At 44.5% G+C, this 24,028-nt stretch overlaps 1 protein-coding gene across 1 annotated transcript in view; it reads left to right on the forward strand.

The window, feature by feature from the left end:
• LOC138247150 (epidermal differentiation-specific protein-like) overlaps positions 1–23,258 on the forward strand; it is a 45,311-nt gene extending 22,053 nt beyond the window's left edge. The window contains exons 2-3 of the mRNA XM_069201891.1: positions 19,591–19,641; positions 19,968–23,258. Of these exons, the coding sequence (XP_069057992.1) occupies positions 19,591–19,641; positions 19,968–21,027 (1,111 nt within the window). The 3' untranslated portion in view covers positions 21,028–23,258. The remainder of the gene's footprint in view (positions 1–19,590; positions 19,642–19,967) is intronic.
• Positions 23,259–24,028: the final 770 nt, after the last annotated feature.

Here is a 24,028-nt window from a genome sequence, read left to right on the forward strand (position 1 = left end):
AATCTTAGATTTTCCAAAACCCTTAGATTAAACGACCCGTGGATAGGGAACCCTACACTTCCATGCTTCTCTGTTAATTTGCACCATTGCTTTAGCCAAAGACATGGTGCCACACCCTTTTCTTCGATAGCGATGTAAGCTGGTGTACCCTCAGGCGGTGTTTCTTCTCCTACATTTGCTTTAATATAAACATCTCCCCTCATGGCACTCTTAAATGCTTTGAAAAATGTTATCTTTCCGTCTTTTATTTTTCTAAAATATGTAATCAATAAGTGACTTTAATTCCCGTAATACTCTTCGCTTGCCTTTCCCCTACCAATTGCGCTTCACGGACTGTGTCCAATCCGTGCGCGACCCTTCTCACCAACCGACCTATCCCAGCGCGGCTCCTAGTGATGTCACACTCACACACTGCGGCTGCCAAAGTCCTGCGGCTCGTCCTCTTTTCATTCGGCTTCACTCATAAACTAATTTCCGCAATATAACGCGAGCACTAACCAAAAGAATAAAACAAATCTGTCGGTTTACTACAGGAAGGGTAATACAATCGCTTCAGAAACCTTAGGGATTTTTCACTAGCCTCTGCAGTTATTCCATCTTTCTCGGTTTCCCACTTTCGCAAGCAAAATTTGACCAGCAAACTTTACCCTCAACTGATCAATTAACTATTCTAGTGCACTTTAGAATTCGTCAAATCTCAAAGTCGAAAAAAAATGTTCTTTCATTCCTCAAAATTCATACCGACTTGTTGACCACGCCTGATCAACCTATTAAACCGACCAGATCACAACATCAAACAATTGCCTCATACACTTTTCAACATACTCCGGAGTCTCTTGACCTCGCAGGGCCCGTCTCAACATCAACAACCACGAGGCCAATTTTTTTCTGCACGAAGCGCTACACACGCGTGAAGTTCGACATCTACCCTACTCTCACACTTTGGAGTAACACTCCTCTTATATCTTTTTAACCCCCTAAAATCCTCACAAACTTCTCAATTAATCTGCGGCAATAAGCTGTGCAAGCGCAAAACCCTAACTTCTCTCATACCGTCACTAGAAATGTGAAAACATTCTCACATCTCCATGTCCTCCATTCGCAAGCTCCGAGATTCCGGGAAAGTCATTGGGGACTTAGGGCATCATCATCCCTCCAACTCGTTTTACCAAAGAAAATTCTAACTTGACTCCGTCTATTGTTCGGATGGGGTCCCAAAGGGCTAAACCATCAATCTCTGCTACCATCTACTGATAACGCGCCCAGCCCTTATAAATTACCTGTACCTGGACACGTTGGAGGTCGGTGAACCTTTTAGCCGAGTCGGGCTCTCCTCATCCTTGAATAGTCGGGTTACTCAGATCAATAATCAATAACTATTGTAATCGATGGTCGATACTCAATTAATAAATAAAATAATACGTCAGAAATCAATAACAGTTGATATTTTGGTGCACCATGACCTTTCAGTCATGAATAACCACACCAGTTTATTAAAAGTTAGCGAATTTATTTCCCTATGTTAACAAAGCTAGCACGATGTATATAAGTCTCAAAACCAAATGATATATGTATATGAACATTACTCGCTGTCCATAGCGGCGGAAGAAACGCAATCTACGCAAAATCTGGATAATAATACACTCAGTTATGGCAATGCAAATCACTAATATAACTAACTGTATTTGACTAATTTCATACATTGGTCAGCATAACAAGATTTCAAATTAGCATGGTGCATCGAATGAATACCTCGACTAACCTCTAATTAGCATTGGCATTTGGGGCTTCATGCAAAACGAATTTAGTCAACACAAATTTGGAAAACTTCTAGCTTGGACCCTATCAAAATAGCAGTTGGTACCTAAAAGGAAAAACACAATGCATAATACAATTATGCTTTCATATTTACCAAATACAATCAGCATTCAAGAAAAGTCTTCGTCCCTCAGGTACCGGTTTGCGCAGCATGGGGCAGATTTCAAAGGGGCAACCTTAACGGCAAGCTTCCTTGCAATAGCAAGGAAAATGGGGTAAGGTTACTGCATGGGCAAGACGGGGCAAATCAAAGTTAAAGTCTCTAGGGTGAGAATTCTTAAAGTCTTTTTCTCTGGAATAGAGAAAAGGGCATCAGGGTGTTGTCCAAAATGGAGTCTGGCATCTGGCATCTGGCTTCAAATTGGCATCAAGGAAAATGGCTGACTTCTCTTTGTCCAGTAGGTTTAAGTAAGAAACATTCCAAATTCTGCAGGGTCTTCCATTGGAGGGTTCATAGGTTGGCTTCAAATTGTCCAATGAAAATTGTCTGTTTACTATGTTTATTTATGCATACATTGTCCTTGAAGCCTTGGAACACAAGTTGCAACATGGGTTGCCAATTATTTTACTATCTGTACCTTCATTGTCCGCGCCTGCAGAGACTGACCTTGTATCAAAGGGGATGAAACCGGCCTAGCACGAAACCTTGGAGATAAGTGCATTAGTCGTCTCTACTGGAAAAATACAACTTCAAGCAAGAATATATTTCATTAGTTCAAGGAAAAGCCACGCAGTTAGAATTTGAGACCAGGCAACTAGGCCAAAGCCTCCACTAAATTTAAGCTAAGCAAAACAGTTTCAAATAGGAAATCATGGCATACATTTGCAATTATGACGGATTACTACAATTTTCAATTCTTCATGATTAATAAAGCTTGTTTACAATGATGGCGAACTACCCCGAGGGCACAATTTCCCTCGTACATTATTTTCTTTACTAAAATCACACTACATTATACGAGTTTGATTACACGATATGTGAATATATGTTGGACCTTCTTTTTTTGCGGTGGCACAATCAGTGCTGCAGCCCCACTAGTAGCATTTAATCTACTGGCCCTGGGCACATATAGTGCACTCTACTAGAGACGCATAAGTAAATTAAATAGTCCAATTGGGTATGATCCAATGTTAACATGTTTAAAGGAGAGAGCATATGCACTTTAGCACTGATTAGCAGTGGGAAAGTGTGCAGAGTCCTAAAGACAGCAAAAATGAGGTCAGAAAAAGAGAAGGAGGAAGGCAAAAAGTCTGAGGATGACCCTGCAGAAAGGCCATTTCCAACATATCCCCCTTCCAGCCTAAAGCCAGGGTACACTAATCAGCACTCTAATGGACATCCCCTGCTTAGGGAAATAGAACATGGAAAATGGCCCACTACTGCAGGGGCACTTGCCAGTTCTATGCCTTTTTGAACTCATTGAGGCTTCTTTGTCTATACTCTCTGGGGACACTGAACTAACCCATGGGGAACCCTTCTGTGGAGCTCCTAACTTTAATTTGCTCACGGATGCATCCCAGTATGCAGACAGTACTACCATGACCAACAAAGTGAGGTGGGCCATTCCATTCCTTGGGTCTGACTTCTGTCCCCAACCCAGGAACAACTCTGTCCACAAGGACAGAAGCCAACAGACGCTACTGACAGCTGTCAGTGTCAAGAGCCAGGCCCCAGACCATCCACTGCTAAGTGGAGACCCTGAGTGGGGTCTTTGGATGATCTTCTCCTCCAGCTGGGGCGCTGGTAGGGAGCTCCCAAGGGGCTCCTGAACCATCTCAGAATGGGGGCAGTAGCCCCGGGGGTCTTGTACCCCTCCTCTATTCTTTCCATTTTAGGTGTAGGTCCCTGATACCGGTCGCTCAGCCCAGGGTGTGTACCCTGAGGCTGAACAGAGGACAAGGGTGAGTACTTCCTCACCTTGCCTCCACATCTGGGCTCACGTACCCTCCTCTGGGGAGTGGTACTGCCAGGCAGCTGAACTGTTAGGGCACCCTTAGGGTTCAACCCTCTCAGTTCTCCTGACACTAGGGGTATCTCATTTCCCAGAATGCAGTGAATGGTCAGCTGGGGACTAACTATGACCTGCCTCTGGGTCACCTCCCCACCCCACTCTAGGGACACCACATATAGTGCACTCTACTAGGGATTTATTAGTAAATTAAATAGTCCAATTGGGTATGATCCAATGTTACCATGTTTAAAGGAGAGAGTGATTGCACTTTAGCAGTGATTAGCAGTGGGAACGTGTGCAGAGTCCTTAAGCCAGCAAAAATGAGGTCAGAAAAAAAGAAGGAGGAAGGCAAAAATTCTGGGGATGACCCTGCAGAAAGGCCATTTCCAACATACCTCATAGTGCATGTCAGACACCATAGGTCTGACACAATACTAGCAGGCAAGGACATATTAACCGTGTCCCAGATTCTGAATGTTTAATTAAAATAGTTTGAAAACTGGATCGATGTGAAGCGTGGTGATAGGACAGTAGAATCACAGCTTATGGAACAAGGCTGGAATTCCCTTTTCCAGTGAATCTTTGCATATTTGGTTTGTAGCCTGACCAACTCTGCTGAACATTACTTCTTGCACATCGTAATGTTTGTGTTAGCAAAAAACAAAAAAGGAAGCAATATGAATGTTAGATGAAAATGAAAGTTTAACATATATACATAAAGGAGAACATCAGATTCATTCAGTCTATGAAAAAAAGACAAAGATATTGGCCATGATAATCATTGTACTAAAATTAAATGCAGAATAAGCAAAAATATTTAAGAACCAGCAGTGTCAGTTGGTGTTCAGACTATGTATCTGCTGGATTTAAGTCTCTAGACCATTCTGCTCTCTGTAGTTGTTTGACAAATATCCTTCAAGGCCTTAGTCTTCTATTATTTTGAGGGAGGCAAAAATAAATGTACAAATAATAGATAATTTATCCCAAACAACTACAACAATGTGGCAAATATAGGTCAACTTTTTGTTTTGTTCTTGGCTTGCAAAATATCACTTCAGTGCTAAGATTCGTGTGCTCTCTCCTTAAAAAATAGTTACATTGGCTTGTACATAATTGACATATTTAATTTACTTATAAATCCCTAGTAAAGTGGTACAACATATACCCAGAGTCTGTAAATTAAATTGTACTAGTGGACACGCAGCACTGGCTGTGCAACCCACTTTTGTAACACTATAAACGTTTCAGGCCTGCCATTGCAGACCCTTTGAGTGACATTTTAAACTACCATTTTGTCTTGGCCAAATAAACCTTTTTGCCAGGCCCAGACCTTCCTTTTAATACATATGTAACCCTAGATCACGCACTGTATCACCCAGAGTGCATGTCGCACAGTATTTAAAGTTGGACATATTCTTTCAGCTTTACATATCCTGCTAGTGAAGAACACTTAAATCTGTTTTTTACTACTGCAGAGCCTACCTTTCCCATAGGATACCTTTGGAGTTGCCTTATTACAGTTCATAAGTGTAAGTTCCAAATGGGAACAGGTTTTCACATCAGTTTATTTGTCTTTGGAATTGAGGTAAAAATCCTAATTCATGGTGAAGTCAGATTTTTCATCACAGAAATTTGGCACTTTTAGAAAGTTGGCATTTTCCTGTCCTAGCCATTTCATCCCTGCAGCCTGAACCTGGGTCACATGGCTGAGTGTAGCTGACAATTTATCTGTGTGTATTCCTCCTAGTCAGTCACGGATTATAGAGAGCATAGTGTGCCTGGGTGGGCCATCACTGACAGGATGAATAGCCGTGCTCTGCCTCCAAAGAAAGGGCTGCATTTACCCTGTAGTTAGTCTGGAGCAAGGAGAGGCAGGATGCTTGGGTACTTTAAATTCAAACCTCTAGAAGCTTCTCCACCACTTCAAAGGCACATTGATATAAATATTGGATCTCAGACACCAACACTTCAGCACACTTCTGGACCTGTGGATACTTTGACTGGAAGAAGGACTGCTTTGTTGCTTAAAGGGCTGCCACTCTGCTGGACTGCTGCTCCGAAGGAACTGCTGCCCTGCTCTGCTCACCAGCTGACTGTTGCTTTATTTCCTGGGTGAGAAGGACTGGAGCAGCATCTCTTAAACCCTGAACCAAGAGTGACTCCAATGGCTAGTTGGCTGACCTCTTGATCTGAGGTCTCAGGGACACAACAAGCTTCCAACAAATTTGTCACTCTGCTATCTGTGAGTCTACCCTGCCAAGTATTACCACCACAGTCTTGGACCCTTAGAAGTAGACTCAAGGTGCTTGACAGCCTTGTAGTTCTTCAGAATCAATGCTTTGCTCTAATGAGCGATGCATCCTTGATACGGGCCTTTGAAGCTCTCTGTGACGATTGCCTCAATGACAACACATGAGAACATGCAGTGCAGTTTCTTACTTCCTTGGAACAGACGCATCTTCCAAACTGCGGGTTGCATGTTCAATGCCAAACTTTGCACCGCATGCCTCTGTTGATGAGATCCTCAAAGACAGCACAGTACCTTGCATTGCAACCTCACCACATCTCTAAACTGACTCATCCCTTTGTCTACATGATGCATCTTTGACACTGAGCCTGGAAATGCTCCACAACCAGGATTTAAGGTACTCTCTTCAGTAGGCCTAACTGGGTCCCTGTAACAGGCTCAAATTTTATAGTGGCTGGACTGAACTAACAACTTTGTCCCATTCCCAGATGACCAGCTATCCAGATAACACTCTTTAAAATTGAATGTCTCTGATTCTTATAATTGGAGTTTTGTTGTTCTGTGTATTTTTCAGGCCTTCCGCTTCGTTTCAAATTCAAGAGAAGAGAAAACCCAGAAATTCTAAAAGGCAGTATTATGGGAATTAAATTTGCCAGACAGATGTACAGGTTATATTCACATGATTTTTCTATAACACAAGAAGGACATGTTAGACATGCTATGGCCTGAAAACATCAAGACGTTGTCACTCAGACCACTCTTATAATACCTTTTTCACAAAGACCCAGATGTTAGTTATAGTTTTACATAGAGTACATTTTAGCAGTCAATATTATATTAATTCTGGAACCAATATTAGGTTGGTCAATGGATTTGAAATGTTCAGATATGAAGTGTAATAAAATATAATAAAAAGGAAAATGTTCTAAAAGGTGTTAGAAGAATAATGAACTGTAATGAAAAGTAGTACACTTAGGCCCTTCTTATAAGATTGGTGGCAAATGCCTCCTACCGCCATGGAGACGGCTGCCAACATACTGTTGCCGTGGCTACCGACCATCCACCAGATTATGATCGTAGCCGGAATTCCACCAGAAGGCTGGTGAAATTCCTGCTACGGTCATGGCAACGGTCATCGGTAAGGTGGTGCTGCTTCCAGCAGCAGCGACATGCCAGCAGAATGCCATCGACCATATCATGAGCCATGATGCGGCCTGGCAGTGTTTTGCTGATGGACGCTGCTACTTGCAGTTCCAGAGGCTGGGGGAGGCTACTCCTCCCCACCCCTTAACACCTATTTCCAAAGGGAGAGAGTGTAACACCCTCTCTCAGAGGAAATTCTTTGTTCTGCCTTCCTGGGACTGGGCTGCCCAGACCCCAGGAGGGCAGATGCCTGTCTGTGGGTTGGCAGCAGCAGTAGCTGCAGAGAAAACCCCAGAGAGCTGGTTTGGCAGTACCCGGGGTCCATGGTGGAGCCCGGGGATGCATGGGATCGGCACCCCAATACCAGATTTGGCATGGGGGGACAATTCCATGATCTTAGACATGTTACATGGCAATATTTGGAGTTACCATTGTGAAGCTACATATAGGTATTGACCTATATGTAGTGCACACGTGTAATTGTGTCCCCGCACTCACAAAGTCAAGGGAAATTGCCATGAACTATGTGAGGGCACCTTGGCTAGTGCCAGGGTGCGCCCACACTAAGTAACTTTGCACCTAACCTTCACTAAGTGAAGGCTAGACATATAGGTGACTTATAAGTTACTTAAGTGCAGTGTAAAATGGCTGTGAAATAATGTGTGCGTTATTTCACTCAGGCTGCAGTGGCAGCCTGTGTAAAGATTTGTCTGAGCTCCCTATGGGTGGCAAAAGAAATGCTGCACCCATAGGGATCTCCTGGAACCCCAATTCCATGGCTACCTGGGTACCATATACTAGGGAATTATAAGTGTGTTCCAGTGTGCCAATTGAAATTGGTACAGTGGTCATTAGCTTACAGTGACCATTTTAAAGGCAGGAAGAGCATACGCACTGAGGTTCTGGATAGCAGAGCCTCAGTGACACAGTTAGTTACTACAAAGGGTTACACATTCTGGCTACAAACTATGAGCACTGGGGTCCTGGCTAGCAGGATCCTAGTGAGACAGGCAAAAACAAACTGTCATACATGTAAAAATGGGGGTAACATGCCAGGCAAGATGGCACTTTCCTACATAGAGCAAATTTAAAAAAAACTATTTGGCAAGAAACAGCAAAAATCCATTCAGTAGAGCCGGAGTTAGGAATTTTAAACGTTTTAGTAAAAACTAGCACCTAAAAGATCAAAGCCCCAACCACGGACATTCAATTACACATGACCGGGTTAAGGTCAAATAATATGACTGACCACAATGGAGCACAGCTTGGATACAAGAAATTGATTGGGCACAGTCAGCGTGTACCTTCGGACTTATAAGTCATTTTAAGAAAAAGTGTTCTGAGAAAGCAAATGTCAGTGGGATAAGGTTGCTGGAGTTGTTGAGGAGAGATCATCGAAGCCGCAATGAAAATTTCTACATTGAGACTCAGGGCCTAATTTAGATATTGATGAATAGGTTACTCCATCACAATGGTGAAGAATATCCCATCAGCCGAAATCTCAATACTATTATGCCCTATGGGATTTAGATTTTGGCTGACCGGATATCTGACACCGTTGTGACAGAGTAACCCAATATTTAAATCAGGCTATCAGTCTCCAAAATGAAAGTCAGAAATCTCCAACGTCAAGACAGAGATCTGCAGCCAAAGTCAGTTACACAGGGCAGGATATTTCTTTGACAAAGGACCACTGACCAGGATTTGCTGCTGCAGAGAAAGAACATAGCTGGAGAAGACGCAAAGTCAATCCATCTGGCGAAGAACCACAAGTGGATATGCAAGTTGGTTGGTCCTGGTCTCCTCCTCGTTCTTACAGCATTTTTTTGCCAAAAATGTTCTTACTCTCCATTTATGCATTTGGACTTTCTGATCACCTTCAATACCTTCAGTACCAATTCTCAGGGTCCAGGACTGGTTAGGCACCTCTTGGAAGATCAGAACTCACTCAGGCCTGGGTTCAGGTGTGGGTCCAAGGTGAAGGTATCCTTTTGTGTCCCTGAGCCTCAGATCATGAGGTGAGCAAGCTATCCCTTTGGAGACCCTCTGGTAGTCCTGAGTTCAAGTTGCAAGTTCAGTCCTTCTTCCCCATGGGATGAGGGCAGCAGAGCAGAAAGGCTGCAATTCAGCAAGACAACAGCAGGTCAGCAGTCCAGCAGAGTGGCAGTCCTTTCCACAGCACAGGAGTCCTACTTCCAGGAAGAATATACACTGGTTCAGAAGTGTACTGAAGAGTGGGACTGAATGTCCTATTTTTGTACGCCGGAGCCTTTCTCTGAAATGTGGGACAACCCTCTAGAAGGGTTCTTTAAAGTGCATGGAGTTTCTTGACTGCCCTATCCTGGTTCAAACCTGGCTGTAGTGAGCATGTTGAGGTGAGAAGTCCTTCATGAGAAGGCAGAGCACATTCTCTTCAGTTGCAAGTGGGGCTGTGCTCAGCTCCTCCCCTCTATCCTGCCATCTGATGGACTATTTGGGCACACCTAATCCCTCTATTGTATGACTATCTATGAGGAATCCACAAAGTCTAACTGTCATTTACACCTAGTCATGCAACCGAAGGCAGACAACAGGCACAAAATCCTAAAGGCAGAAAAATTTAAACTTTCTAAGAGTGGAATTTTGAAAATTGTAATAAAAAACCTGTCCTTACCTTCAAATAGGATTTTTCAGTACAATTCCAAAGACTCCAAACATGACCAAGCTACCTGCTCCCAATTGGAAATCATAACGTATTAAATGTAATAAGGACTCCCTAGTGTTAGGGTTGGGCTCACAGTAGCGAAAAATGCATTTAGTTTTTCACTACCAGTACATGTAAATCCTAAAAATACATGCACAACCTTTTAATTACAATGCACTCTGCCCTATTGGCCACCTATGTCTCAACTAATGGGTGATTTAAATGCAATAAAAGGGGAGTATAAGGCTTGGCAAAAGGATTATATTGCCAAGTCAAATAGACATTTTAAAAGTGCATTCAGGCTGCAGTGGCAAACCAGGGTTATATTTTAAAGTGCTGTTTAAGTGAGTGGCACACTAAGTGCTGCAGGTCCACTGGCAGCATTTAATCTACAGGCCTAGGTATATGGTATACCACTTTACAAGGGTTTTACAAGTAAATTAAATATGCCTATCAGTTGTAAGTCAACCAAACCATGTTCCGGGGGGTGGGCACAAGCACCTTAGCACTGGTTAGCAGTGGTAAAGTGCACAATGTCTAAACCTAACAAAAACAAAGTTCAGCACCGAAAATGGACGTAGGGAAGCAAAACATTTGGGAGAAGATCACCCTAAGACTGACAGGTCTAACACAATGCACATGTATTAAGTACTGTTCTGTTATCATGAATGCAAGTGAACAGAAACAAATACACGTGGGGAGATCATAGTTTCTGATCATGCTGACCTTACCCGAGATTTTATTGCAGAGGTGGGGTATGAACGCATACCACATTTTTTTCCCAGACAAGAGAAAGTGGCTGTGTTCTGAAAATCTCCAATGGTCCTGTTATTGCTTCTTCGATGAAGCAGGCTGATCTGCAGCACCTTAGTGGAACAAATGGGGCAAACAATGAGTTTCTCACTTAGCATTTGTTGATTCATATCATACAAAATGCAACTTGCATGTTTTTGGAGTGGAGTTGTATGCCTGACGTTGTACGCCTGATGTCAATGGACCGTGGCACAGCATCGCACGGGAGCAGATCGGCGGCCCGGTCCGGTCCGGTCCGCCGGCACGGCAAGCTGCTGCAAGCCACCACTCCCTGCCAGGGGCTGCTACCTGTCGGGGACCATCTTCTGCCAGCAGGATCGTGCCACGGGATCGCCCGGGAGTGGGGGATCAGATTACCGGCAAAGTCCAGTTCATCAGCGTGGCAAGCTACCGCAAGCTGCCGCAGGCCACCTCTCCCTTTCGGGTGCCGCTCCCTGTTTGGGGGCTGTCTCCCTGCCCACAGGAATTGCGCCACAGGATCGCAGAGGAAAAAATTGCAGAAAAAAATAACTTACTGGACATTGTGCACGTAAACCAAAGCAGCCAGCATCGGATGCTGTTTTGTGACTTTGTTGCAGATGTCGTGAACTTGTTCACACTAATTGGAAGCACTGAGCGCTGAACGTTGGATGCCTGATGTTGCAGGATCACGCCACAGCATTGCAGGGGAGCAGATCTGCGGCCTGGTCCAGTCTGCCAGCGCAGCAAGCTACTGCAAGTTACCGCAAGCAACTGCTCCCTGCCAGGGGCCGCTCCCTGTTGAGGGCCATCTTTCTGCCCTTCTACCTCACTGCCTTGTAGTTCTGACGCCTTGTTGTGCCGATGCTATTGCAAGGAGCCCATCAGGAACAGGTCTAAACAGGAACCCGCAGAGGGGGTGCGGAGGCAGTGAGTGCAGCAAGTTACTGTTTTCTGCTAGGGCCGTTTCTCCACCCCGCCACCTTGACCGCCTTGCCACCTTTCCACCTTGCCACCTCGTCTTTCCACTGCAGGCAAGGCACCCATAAGGATCCTGCAGAGGGGGATGAGGAGGGGGGCTGCGGGGGCAACGTATTACAGCTCCCTGTTGGGGGCCGTCTCCCTTCCCTTCCACCTTGCCACCTGTTGTTCTGCTGCAGGCTAGGAGCCCATTAAGAACTTGCGAAGAGGGCTACGGAGGCTGCAAGTGTGGCAAGTTACTGCTCCCTGCCAGGGGCCGTCTTTCTGCCCTGCGGCCTTGCCACATTGATGTCCCACTGTGGGCAAGGAGCCCATCAGGAACCCGTGGAGGGGGCTGTGGAGACTGCGGAGGTTGCAGGGGAAACGCAGATGGCGTACAGACATCATACTACCTGGCTGCCCTACCGCAGATCGGAGGATTAGAGCGGCGTTTTGGCATTTTGGAGCTTCGCCACAACACATTGCGCTTCGCGGAGTGAGGAGCGAGGATTACAGCTAGTGACCACGAGTGCAGCGAACTGCCGCATTTACTACCATCGCCTCGCCCTACCACAGTTAAAGAAAACTGTCAGGAATTCACAGAGGCTGTGGGCGATATTCCGATGACACGGCGCGGTGAATTGGAGACCTTCAGACCTCCAGTTTTAAGAGCCGTGGAGGCCACGAGAGAGGCGTTGATGGCACAACACTGAAAGGACTAGGGTGCAACATGCAGGGGCTAACCACTCCCTACTGCAGCAGGACCCACCCACTGGTGGCTGTAAAGAAGAACTGGTGATATCAACAGGCCACTACACAGGTGGTCCCCCCATAGGATGGAGCAATGAGGTACTGTTGGTCTTTTTAAATTTCACTTCTGCCTTAATTATCCGTGGAGGGCCTCATCTTTTAGGGCACACAGAGAGATTGCAGGGACGCTGTGGGCGCCAAATGGTACATTTCCCATCTTAAAACAAGTGAAACATCAAGCATTGTATCATAAGGCACAATGACTGCAAAAAATTGAGATCCGGCCGTCTGGTTTTGGGGAGAGCCTGTTCTAAAACAAAATCTAATCCACTGTGCAATAAAATCACAAATACTTTAGGCATAAAGTCCAGAAATCAAATTTTTTCCCTATGGGATAAAGAGAAGGCTCCCTCTGTTTCTTCAAAGCCAGGTTCTTCAGACCGTAAGGGTTTTCCTTTGACAGAAGAACCCCCTCTGCCTGCCTTAGCAGATCTAAACAAGAGTCCAGCCTTGTTTCACACATCTTCCTTTATTCTTGAGCCTTCGTCTTTTTGTAAAGCTTCTTCGCCTGCCTCGGCTATAATTCCTCCATCAAATCATGACATGACCAGTCTGGCCTCTGTAAAGGAAGCCTCATCTCATGAACCTGGCACTGATGCTCCTTTTCCATGCACCGACCTGGAGAACCTTCCTGGGAACTTCACTCTCCCTGATCTTGACTTAGAACTTATCAAAAGATATGGATCATACCAGGAAGCAAAATCTCCCCCGCCACCGCTTCTACCTATATGCAAGGGACTACAGCTCTTCAGCAGCATGCCCGCCAACCACTCCTCTCTTTGCTCTCTTCTTTCAACAACACCCAACCTGAGCCTTAATATGAATCCTTTAAATAATTATCCTGATCAAAATGTTTTGGTGTCCTCTTCGATCTCAATCTTAGAGCATCTCCTATGCTTCCATTCTGAATCTTTTAGGAAAATTGGTTGGTGGGTCTGATTGTATTCTTGACTCTGTAACGAATTTACAACTGGCAATGGAGTATATCCTGGATTTCACACGCAGTATCACAATGATCTCTTAGTACGGAATCACAGTATTATAAACAGCGAGACACCCGTTGGTATTGACTTTTGCTCCTAGGCTGGAGCACCGCAGGTGGGACTATCCCCTACAAATCCTACGCCATTTTACAGCCAAGTCAATTCCATTAGATTCGTATTAAGAGACTTTACAACAGAGACAGACTTGGAACCAGTCTGCCAAAACTCTGAGATGGTTATGTTTCCAATTTTCAAAGCTTGTTCAAAGGCAAATATCTTAACTAGCACCTTGGGTACTCCTGTGCAGCCTCCAATACATAAAAGGAAAAAAATCAAAAGGTCCAAAAAAATCAATCCAGAGACATCCCAAAAAACGTCATAGAAAGATACATTCTCCATAGACCAATCTGGCCTGCAAGATTCCTTAAATCCGGAGGCTCCAGCCTTACAGTCTTGCCTTGCACCTACCGCCTCTTCATCAATATTTGAACTCCATCCACCCATCAGCAATCCTGAAATGGTCAACCCAATTTCAACTTGTGAGCCAACTACTTCTCAGTCAATTAGGTCATCCTTAAATCTCTCCGCTCAAACCTTTGAAGCCAACACAGGACTTATACCCGCTCAGACCTGGCTGCAACCTATTAGAAAAGGACAGGGCCGCTACCCTGAGGATACCTTAACTTTAGATTTCATTCTTTTATTTGACAATGATCTATTTTTTAACAGATCTCAATTGTTTAAATGTTTTTCTGATATTGAACCTCTTAGAATGATTGAAAGTAAGGATATACATTTGGTCTCCTTGAAGGTTGCTGACTCTGGTCCGTCGTCTCGTGTATCAGTTTTCTCTAAATTGACTGTTAACAAAATCTTAAGCAATTTAGAGTCTTAACAATGTAAAGGTATTGATGTAGTCCCTGTCTTGACTGAGACAAGTTTAAGGTTAACCGAGTGGGATCTCCAATCTTCTGATGCGGTGTGGAAACCTTTTTCCTCAGGCATCCCTTTGGTTAAACATGACACTAACTCTGACACTTATCAGGATTAAAAAATGTCCCTGGGGGCCTGTGGCCGAGAAGTATTATTTAGGGACCCTCCTGTTTGTCCATCTAAAGATTTAAGCATCAATCCCCACTCTTGGAAATGATTACCAGCATTATTAAATGGTTCTACCAAAACCTCTAGAGCAACCGCACCATCAATGTAGCAATGAGCTTACCCTCATATCTTAGAATGTGGCAGGGATAAAGTCCAAAGGGAAAAAAATTGATTTTCTGAATTCCCTCAATCCTGATATAATTTGTCTCCAAGAAACCTGGTCTCTTGGGGAGTTGCAGTTTAAAAATTATTATTCCTTCTGCTGTAAGGCCTCCCCCTCAACGAGGGGTCACGCAAAGGGAGGGGTTGCATGTTTGCTGTCGAATAAACTGCATTGGCAGCATAAATGCTTTAGGGATCCCAGTAATCTGTTTTTAGCAGCAAATTTACAATGCATTGGAGTTGGAGACAAGTTAATCTCCCTTACTTTGATTAACTCTTATGTCCCTCCTGGTGTCCCTTTTAATAATCTCCTATTCAGGGTATTTCTTTACATTAAGGAACTTTGTGACAGGGACCCAGGAACCCAAATCATCATGGTAGGAGATCTAAATTGTAAGATTTCTAACCCGGGTCTTGCATCCTTCTGGGATGAACAAAAGGAAGAAGCATTTAGAGTACCGCCTTGCACTTTTCCCCACAAAACAAAGCTTGATAAGCGCAGGATGATTTTTCTAGAGTTCTTGGGGGGGAATGATTGTATTATTGCTTATGTAAGACTCCCGTCTGACTCCCCAGCCCATTCAACCCATAAATCGCCTACGGGTGCTGTAATCCTGGACTAAGTGGTAACAAACTATCAGTAATTCTCTCTATTAAATGACATAATAGTAGTACGGACTACCCTTAATGGTCACAATGTTCTGGTAGTATCTCTTGATCTGAAGGCGCACCGATTCATGAAGTCTAGCAGGGCAGCACCCCGAGCTAAATGTTAAAAATGGTAGAACATATTGGTCCCCCAATAGTTTTAAGGGGCTCAAAGGAAGTCTGGAAAGTACCCTGGGTAGGAAAAGTAATGGAGAGTTTCATTAGTTTCATGCAACTGGTTGTTTCAATGCCCAGTCAAAAGCATCAGAATAAATATATAGCAAAACCCTGCTCCCTTTTATTAGTGAATAGAGAAATGAATGCTCTTATTCGTAAACAGTATAGTTTTCATACATCTATGAGGCAATCCCAGCTAGATATTTTAATAAGAAGGAGAAGGAGATTAAGAGTGCGTCTAAAAAAGGACACCAGAGATAGATCCTGGGTTGCAATAAGAGAAGCAGCCTCTTCCTGCCATACTAGGTGGTTTTGATCCTTGATCGCAGAGGGGTGTGGCACAAGAACCAGGCCCCTCCAATTATCCATTTGTGAATTAAGCTGGTCGACTTTTGTATCTGACCTTTAAGCTTCTAATGGGACTACTGTGGAAATCCCTCAAACCAGATTTGATTCCTCATACTCATATCCAACCATAAAAGAAATTGAGGCTACTATAAGAGGAATGCGTAGTTCTGCCGCAATGGGACCGGATGAAATCCCAATATTGCTAATAAAATATATATCCTCTTGGTGCAAGATTTTATTCCCGGTGTTCCAGTATTGCTATGAAGTTAGGGATGTCCCACAATCCTGGAAGGGTAGCATCATTGTCTCCCTGTATAAAAAAGGGGATCAAAATTGTCCTAGGAATTACTGCCAGATTGCATTTATGGATGCGGTCGGAAAAATATTTGCTACATTCCTGTTGTCACAGATTAATGATTGGGCAGAAAGGTACAAAATTATTCCCTTAGAGCAGTCAGGCTTTAGGAGGAATCATGGCACAATTGACAATATTTCTTGTTTTACAAGTAATTAAAGAAAATTATGTCTCACTGAAAGGGGAAGTGATCTATGCAGCCTTCATAGATTTCTCCACGGCTTTTGATAAGGTAGACTGTGTCCTCTCATGGAAGAATCTCCTAAGACTAGGCATGCCAGGCATCCTCTTTGACCTTGTGGTAGCTTTTTACTCCTCCACCTGGTGCAGAGGTTTGCTAGTGGGTGAACAAGGTCCATCTCATGTTATTTCAACCAAAAACGGCCTTTAACAAGGATGTATGTTGGCTCCACTGTTACTTTCCCTTTATATTTCAGATTTACCAGCTCATTTAACTTAGGGCTTTGCTCCAAATTATGCAGAGGTCATAATTATTTTAGATCGTACCCCAATGGGTCTTACTAACAGACTAAGGGGGTGATTCTGACCCCGGCGGTCTCGGACCGCCGGGGCAGGGGTCGGCGGGAGCACCGCCAACAGGCTGGCGGTGCTCCGCAGGGCATTCTGACCGCGGCGGTTTGGCCGCGGTCAGAAACGGGAAACTGGCGGTCTCCCGCCAGTTTCCCGCCGCCCTGGGGAATCCTCCATGGCGGCGCAGCTTGCTGCGCCGTCATGGGGATTCCGACACCCCATACCGCCATCCTGTTCCTGGCGGTTCGGCCGCCAGGAACAGGATGGCGGTATGGGGTGTCGTGGGGCCCCTGGGGGCCCCTGCAGTGTCCATGCCAATGGCATGGGCACTGCAGGGGCCCCCGTAAGAGGGCCCCACAAAGAATTTCAGTGTCTGCTGAGCAGACACTGAAATTCGCGACGGGTGCAACTGCACCCGTCGCACCCTCCCCACTCCGCCGGCTCCATTCGGAGCCGGCTTCCTCGTGGGAAGGGGTTTCCCGCTGGGCTGGCGGGCGGCCTTCTGGCGGTCGCCCGCCAGCCCAGCGGGAAACACAGAATCACCGCGCCGGTCTTCTGACCGCGGAGCGGTGTTCTGGAGGGGGGAACTCTGGCGGGCGGCCTCCGCCGCCCGTCAGAGTTGGAATGACCCCCTAAAACCCCTCGAACAATACACTGAAGCACACTTTTTAAGGATAAATTGCTCAAAAAGCCAAATCTTGTGCTTTTACGGGAACAAAAGATTAAAGAACAGCAATTTTAGCTGGACCTTGGGAGCTCAACACCTTGAAAGAGTAATCTCTTTCGTATTTTTGGGTAAAATTGTCTGTGGGAACCTCAAGGATAGAGAGCATAATGAGCATAATCAAAGAAAGGCCCAATCCCAAGCCAATGGTTTGAACACCTTTTATAACATCTCTTAGAGGTATATCGGGTAGACATACCTCCATCTTTACTGTACGGTATTCAGCATATAGCGGTTTCTAAGTGGATCTTTCTCAATAAACTCGAGGGATGTTTTTTAAGAAATATTTTAACTGTAAACTCTGCCTTTTCTGTACCGTCACTAAGTCTTGAGTTGGGCCTGCATAGCTCTTTTATTCAAGGCCTGGCTGCGATAATTCATTGGATGATTAATTTGATGATGTGCAGTGATGACTATTTGCGGTCACTGCTAAAAAAATAAATATTAGCTGGTCATAAAGTAAAATATACCATCTGCAGGAACTTTTTATATGCCATGGATCTTTTACAATTAGATCCCTCTGCAATTTTTACTCCAGCACAGATTAGATCCATACTCAGGAAAGCAACTTGGGCAGTGAGTTACCCCGAGGACAGGTGGACCTGCACACATAGACGGAGTTTCACACAATCTCTGATTCCGTAAGGCAAAGGATCACACAGCCCTACCTCATCTGGAACTTGCCTCATGGGCTGAGAAGATTCTGGCTCCTGCTGCGACAGGGGCAGCTCCCATGAAGACATTACAAGCAAAATGGTTTGGCTCTTCCGCTATTTGTAATCTATGCCATAATGGCGTCCAAGATTTGAAGCATGTTGTTGTAATTTGCCCGGTCTTAATGCCTTATCGTCGTAAGTGGCTGCGCCCTATTTGCCTATCTCTTTTGCTTAGATCTGCTTCTAATCTATTACAAGCCTTATTTATTCTGCCTAATGAAATGTTTTGTGCTAAGGTTTTTAACTATTTTAAGTGTTTTTTACCTTTGTATTATCTTAATCAATTTGTTTATCAGGGTTTTATCCATTCGCTACTTTAAAATTTCTTCTTTTTGTATATTTAAGTATTATTTTATGTAGATCTCCATCAGAGGTCCGTATCATAATAAACTTAAACTTGAACCTTGAACAACTTAGATTAAACCTTCATCTCTAGATGAGTACCCTGCTTAAGAACAAGATATTATAATACATAAGTGCACATTGCAGCATCCCCAGGTCTCTGGTCCTATGAACAGAAAAAAAATATGTGCAGTCAGAAGGATGGCACATCGGCTCTGCTGCAGTGACATCAGACCCTACACATCTTAGGGGACATTTGTGTGCCAATGATGTTTGGCATCTCTCCAGTTTAGAAATAATAATTTTGGTCAGACTGAACACCAGGTAACATCTCACTAACATCCTTAAATCAGGCTTTGTCCTTGCTTTCACTAGATTCTATTCAAAATGTGCCTTTGATCTGCTGATTGTTTTACTTACATTGTTGTTGTGTTCTTTTTGCCAAACTGAGGCTGTTATTGCACTTTTAATATATATTTTACCGTATCTAACGCCACATTAGCGTCATTTTTTGATGGTAATGTGGCGTTAGAAGGCCAAAAACAGCACACCATAATTACAAAGTGGTGCAATGCATGTATTGCGTCACTTTTTAACCCTTTGCGCTACATTATGTCGGCGCAAGGCATAATGTATGCAAAGAGGGCATTGTCCTTTTAGGTTGCTGACAAAATAGTGCAAGAAAATCTAAGGGATTTCTTTGCATCATTTTTTTGCCACTTTCAACGCCTGCTTAGGGGAAGCAGTAAAAGGGGTACATCTATGTTTACAGTGGGCCCCTATTTACTCTGCAGGAGTAGTAGCAACATGTTGCACTACTCCTACAGAGGGCATCAGTCATGTAAAAATAAAATAATGCTTTTGTCCCCTTCACATGGTGGAGTTAGGGGAGCACCAAGGGGCGCAAGAAACGTGGCACTGCACTGTGTACAGCACCACTTTTCTTAAATATGCCCCAATATTTTTTCTCTTTGCATCTCACACAGATTTCTTAAGTAACACACAATTAATATGATGGTGCTCTAGGAACACTTCACATTTACTTCTGTGCTGTGTGAGAGAGGAGAAAATAGAGACATTGTATGATTGAACTAATTTTGATTTATTTTCTTTGTAAGATTGCAGTTATTGCAGAGAACACTGCTATCAACAGATACTGTGAATATGTGGTGAGTAGGCGGCAGCATCTTTGTTGTTACAGTGGAAAAGGATTTTGGCTCATCCAGTAACTTCCACACACTAGTCCTTATGGGCTTCTTCGGACCTTCACTCCTAATGAACCCTAAAGAAATGCAGCACAAACTGCTTCATCCATGGTGCCTCTCAGTGATCGGGAAATGAAGATCTTATTCTTGAAAAACATTGTTCAAAACATACAGCAGAATGTATCATTCACACTGATAAAAGCTTTCTCTTGAGAAGAGAGTAACATTGCTAAAAATGTGCATGAAACCCTGCTTTATCACCACTGACTGGCTTTTGTTTTGTGTTACAGCTTCAAACAAGGGACCACATTGAAACCCCCACAGCCGACGACCATGGACTCAATCACTGTCTATGAAGGGGCCAACTTCACAGGACTCAAGAGGACTTTTACTGCAGATGTTCCATATCTGATAAAGGAAAGCTTCAATGACTGCATCTCCTCTGTGAAGGTTGTTGGGCAGCCCTGGATCTTGTACGAGGATGCAAACTATCAGGGAAGTTTCAAAGCCTTAGAGGAGGGAGAGTATTCAGTGATAAATGGATTCATGTCAAGGCTACAAGTATCTTCTCTCAGGCTCATCGATGATGACCTGAGCCATCCACAGATCACAGTGTATGAGCATCCCAATGAAGGGGGTGAGGATTTAGTGCTGACTCAGGAGACCGTGCTAGCGTATGGAGTCTTGGATAACAAGATAAGCTCCCACAGAGTCCAAAGTGGAGCATGGGTTCTCTACGATCGTAAACATAGTGATAAAAGTAGCATTTTAGCCAGGGCTGGTGAATATTTGAAAAATTACGGAGATGTCGGTTTTGATAATAAAGTCTCACATGTGTATCCTCTGCGTGCTGGGAAATGCTCAGTGACAGCCACAATCCTCTGGGACAAGGCACAGGTAGAGAGTGAAAGGATCACTCAGATAGATCAGTACGTTTACAACAACCACACAGGCCTTGAGCAGGAGATCACCCTCACCACTTCAAAAGCGGTTGAAAAATACATCTCCTATAGCTTTGAATTCAGCAATGAGACATCAATCAAGGTGGGTACATCCTTTGCCTTGCAAGGGTTGGTGAGTATTGACGCTGAGGCGTCCACCACCTTCATAGTGAAGAAAGGTTGTACTACGTCATCCACCAAGAGCATAAGGACAGAGGTGAGCAAGCCGGTGAAAGCTCCACCACACACAAAAATGACTGTCATTTTCAAGAGAAAGGAGCTCAGAAAGTCGGTGCCTGTGGAGCTGAAAATCATTCGGGCCAATAAACTTTATATTGAAACTGGAACATTCCGATGTGAGTTTGCAACAGAAACCGACATTGATGTGCTGCCCATTCCATTGGCGTAACACACAATGATGGGGCCCACTGCAAAATGCGATGAGGGCCGGCATCTGCCAGTTCTCGCATGTATATATTCATTATTCTTTGGCTCAATGAGGCCCCCCTCTGATGCAGGTGGACTTCTTAGGGAAGCAAAGTAACTTTCCCCAGCATTTCCTTGTTTCTCAGTTGGCGTGGCTTTAAGGGCTGCGGGGGCCTCTGTTACACACCTTGTCCCTTCGCATAAGTTGATCTTAGTGGGAGCTTCACACTTTCATCTTAGTGGCCACACGTCAACCTTAATTTGCTATTCTGTGGGTGACTGTGATTGCCTTTTGCTGAAAACTGAGAAAACTGTGAATGGCCCTTTCCTTTGATGATGCCATTTTCCCAGACATTACTTCAAAAGTCAGCCCAACCCTGACCCAACTCCTATTGAAAGACATTAAAAGAACCCCAATCCTATTGAGAAGACTCTGTAAAGTAGCGACAAACTATAAAGGGCTGGCTGGCATGGCTGATTAGTGCACACACCTCCCCCTCCTAGCAAAGACCAGTACCTTTCTCTGACAAACCATTAGCTGTAACTGAGCCCCAATGAGTGAGGGTAACCTGTAATCCTGAGCCAAACCTGTACTGTGATTGGCAAGAGTTCTGTCTGCTGCTGCCTTCAGGTCCTTAGACAATGCCATACTGACACGTCACTTATTGGCAATGCTGCAATGGTGAGACACAGATGTACTGCTGCATCAGTTTCTGTTAATTGTAATGTCATAGTCTGTCCACTGGGTGTCAATGCTGCAGAAAGATGTGAAATTGAGAACATCCCACAAGTGTCTCTGCACCAAACACCTCTCTTGGGACACCTGTGGAAACCAAACTATTTCCCTCCTGCAGAACAATTACACTGTTGGAGTAAGTGACAATAAACGGCCACGACTTCTGGTTCCAAAATCCCAAACATCGACTTCTAAACAAAATTACGACCAAGCAGTAAAAACCAGACATATGCCTAACTATGATCAGTCATTAGGTGCCCTCAGTAGTGTAGGAGTAGTGTGGACAAATGGCATTAGAGCAGTTAGCAAGCTTGGCTCTAATTATGATTTTACCTTTAAACACCCAGACAAATATACTCTTGAAATACCCTTAAAAATGCCCATCTCATAGACATTCTGTTGAAATAATTGTTGCTTAAGCTGTAAGCCTGATGATGTCCGACTGATCAATACCATAAGTGTTATTTAGTGATGCCTCTAAGATGTGTGTAATGCACAAACCATGTTTACAGCAAAGACTGACCTATGCATTGACAATCCTTCATAACAGATGGTCAGTTCAAAAGCCTTGAAAATGATGTATACCTTGATGAAATGTACCAGCCTTTCGTAACACATGTAGCAGTTCATGAGCCTTGAAAGTGATGTATACCATCATGAAATATGCTAGCCTTTCACAACAGAAGGAACAGTTCATGAATCTTGATGTATACTTCATGAAATGTACCAGCCTTCCATAACAGATGGAACAGTTCAGAAGTCTTGAAAGTGATGTATACCATCATGAAATATGCTAGCCTTTCCTTACAGATGGAACGGTTCATAACTCTTGATGTATACTTCATGAAATGTATTAGCCTTTCTTAACAGAAGGAACAGTTCATAAGTCTTGATGTGTACTTCATGACATGTACTAGCCTTCCATAACAGATGGAACAGTTCTGAATTCTTGAAAATGATGTATACCATCATGACATGTACCAGCCTTCTATAACAGATGGAACGGTTCATAAGTCTTGATGTATACCTCATGAAATATATCAGCCTTTCATAACAGTTGAAAATTCTTTAAAATTATGTATACTTCGTGACATATACCAGCCTTCCATAACAGATGGAACATTTCCGATTTCTTGAAAATTACGTATACCATCATGACATTTACCAGCCTTCCATAACAGATGGAACAGTTCCAAATTCTTGAAAATTATGTATACCATCATGACATGTACAAGTCTTTCATAACAGATGGAACAGTTAATGAGTCTTGATGTATACTTCATGAAATGTACCAGTCTTTCATAACAGATGGAACAGTTCATACGTTTTTGAAATGTATACCTTCATGAAATGGCAATGGCTAAGACACCAAGGGGGTGATTCTGACCGCGGCGGACGGCGGTCGCCGCCCGCCAAGCGGTTCCCGCTGAAAGACCGCTCCGCGGTCAAAAGACCGCAGCGTCATTCTGGCTTTCCCACTGGGCCGGCGGGCGACCGCCGAAAGTCCGCCCGCCAGCCCAGCGGGAAACACCCTTCCCACGAGGACGCCGGCTCAGAATGGAGCCGGCGGAGTGGGAAGGTGCGACGGGTGCAGTTGCACCCGTCGCGAATTTCAGTGCCTGCAAAGCAGACACTGAAATTCTTCGTGGGGCCCTCTTACGGGGGCCCCTGCAGTACCCATGCCATTGGCATGGGAACTGCAGGGGCCCCCAGGGGCCCCGCGGCACCCCCTACCGCCATCCTGTTCCTGGCGGGAGAACCGCCAGGAACCGGATGGCGGTAGGGGGTGTCAGAATCCCCATGGCGGCGGAGCGCGCTCCGCCGCCATGGAGGATTCTCAAGGGCAGCGGGAAGTCGGCGGTACACCGCCGACTTTCCGTTTCTGGCCGCGGCTGAACCGCCGCGGTCAGAATGCCCAGCGGTGCACCGCCAGCCTGTTGGCGGTGCTACCGCCGACCTCCGCCATGGCGGTAATTACCGCCAGGGTCAGAATGACCCCCCAAAACTGTTAAATTTTGTTTTGATGCTTTACGTGGCAAGACATTGAAGATTAGCAGATTAACAAAGAAATACAGAGGGAAGCCAACGGGATAATCCCTATAAACACATTCATACCACAAGGTTGCGATGTGTGAACTTAAGGTGCAGTCTTCATTGACATCATTGATGTGCTGCAGCATGCATTAATTCGGAAACATTAAGTGCATCTCTACTGTCTGTGCTGCATTTTAGGTTCCTTTGCAGTTTT

Source organism: Pleurodeles waltl, chromosome 7 (genome assembly GCF_031143425.1).
Source record: "Pleurodeles waltl isolate 20211129_DDA chromosome 7, aPleWal1.hap1.20221129, whole genome shotgun sequence".
In the NCBI taxonomy this organism is placed as follows: domain Eukaryota; kingdom Metazoa; phylum Chordata; class Amphibia; order Caudata; family Salamandridae; genus Pleurodeles; species Pleurodeles waltl.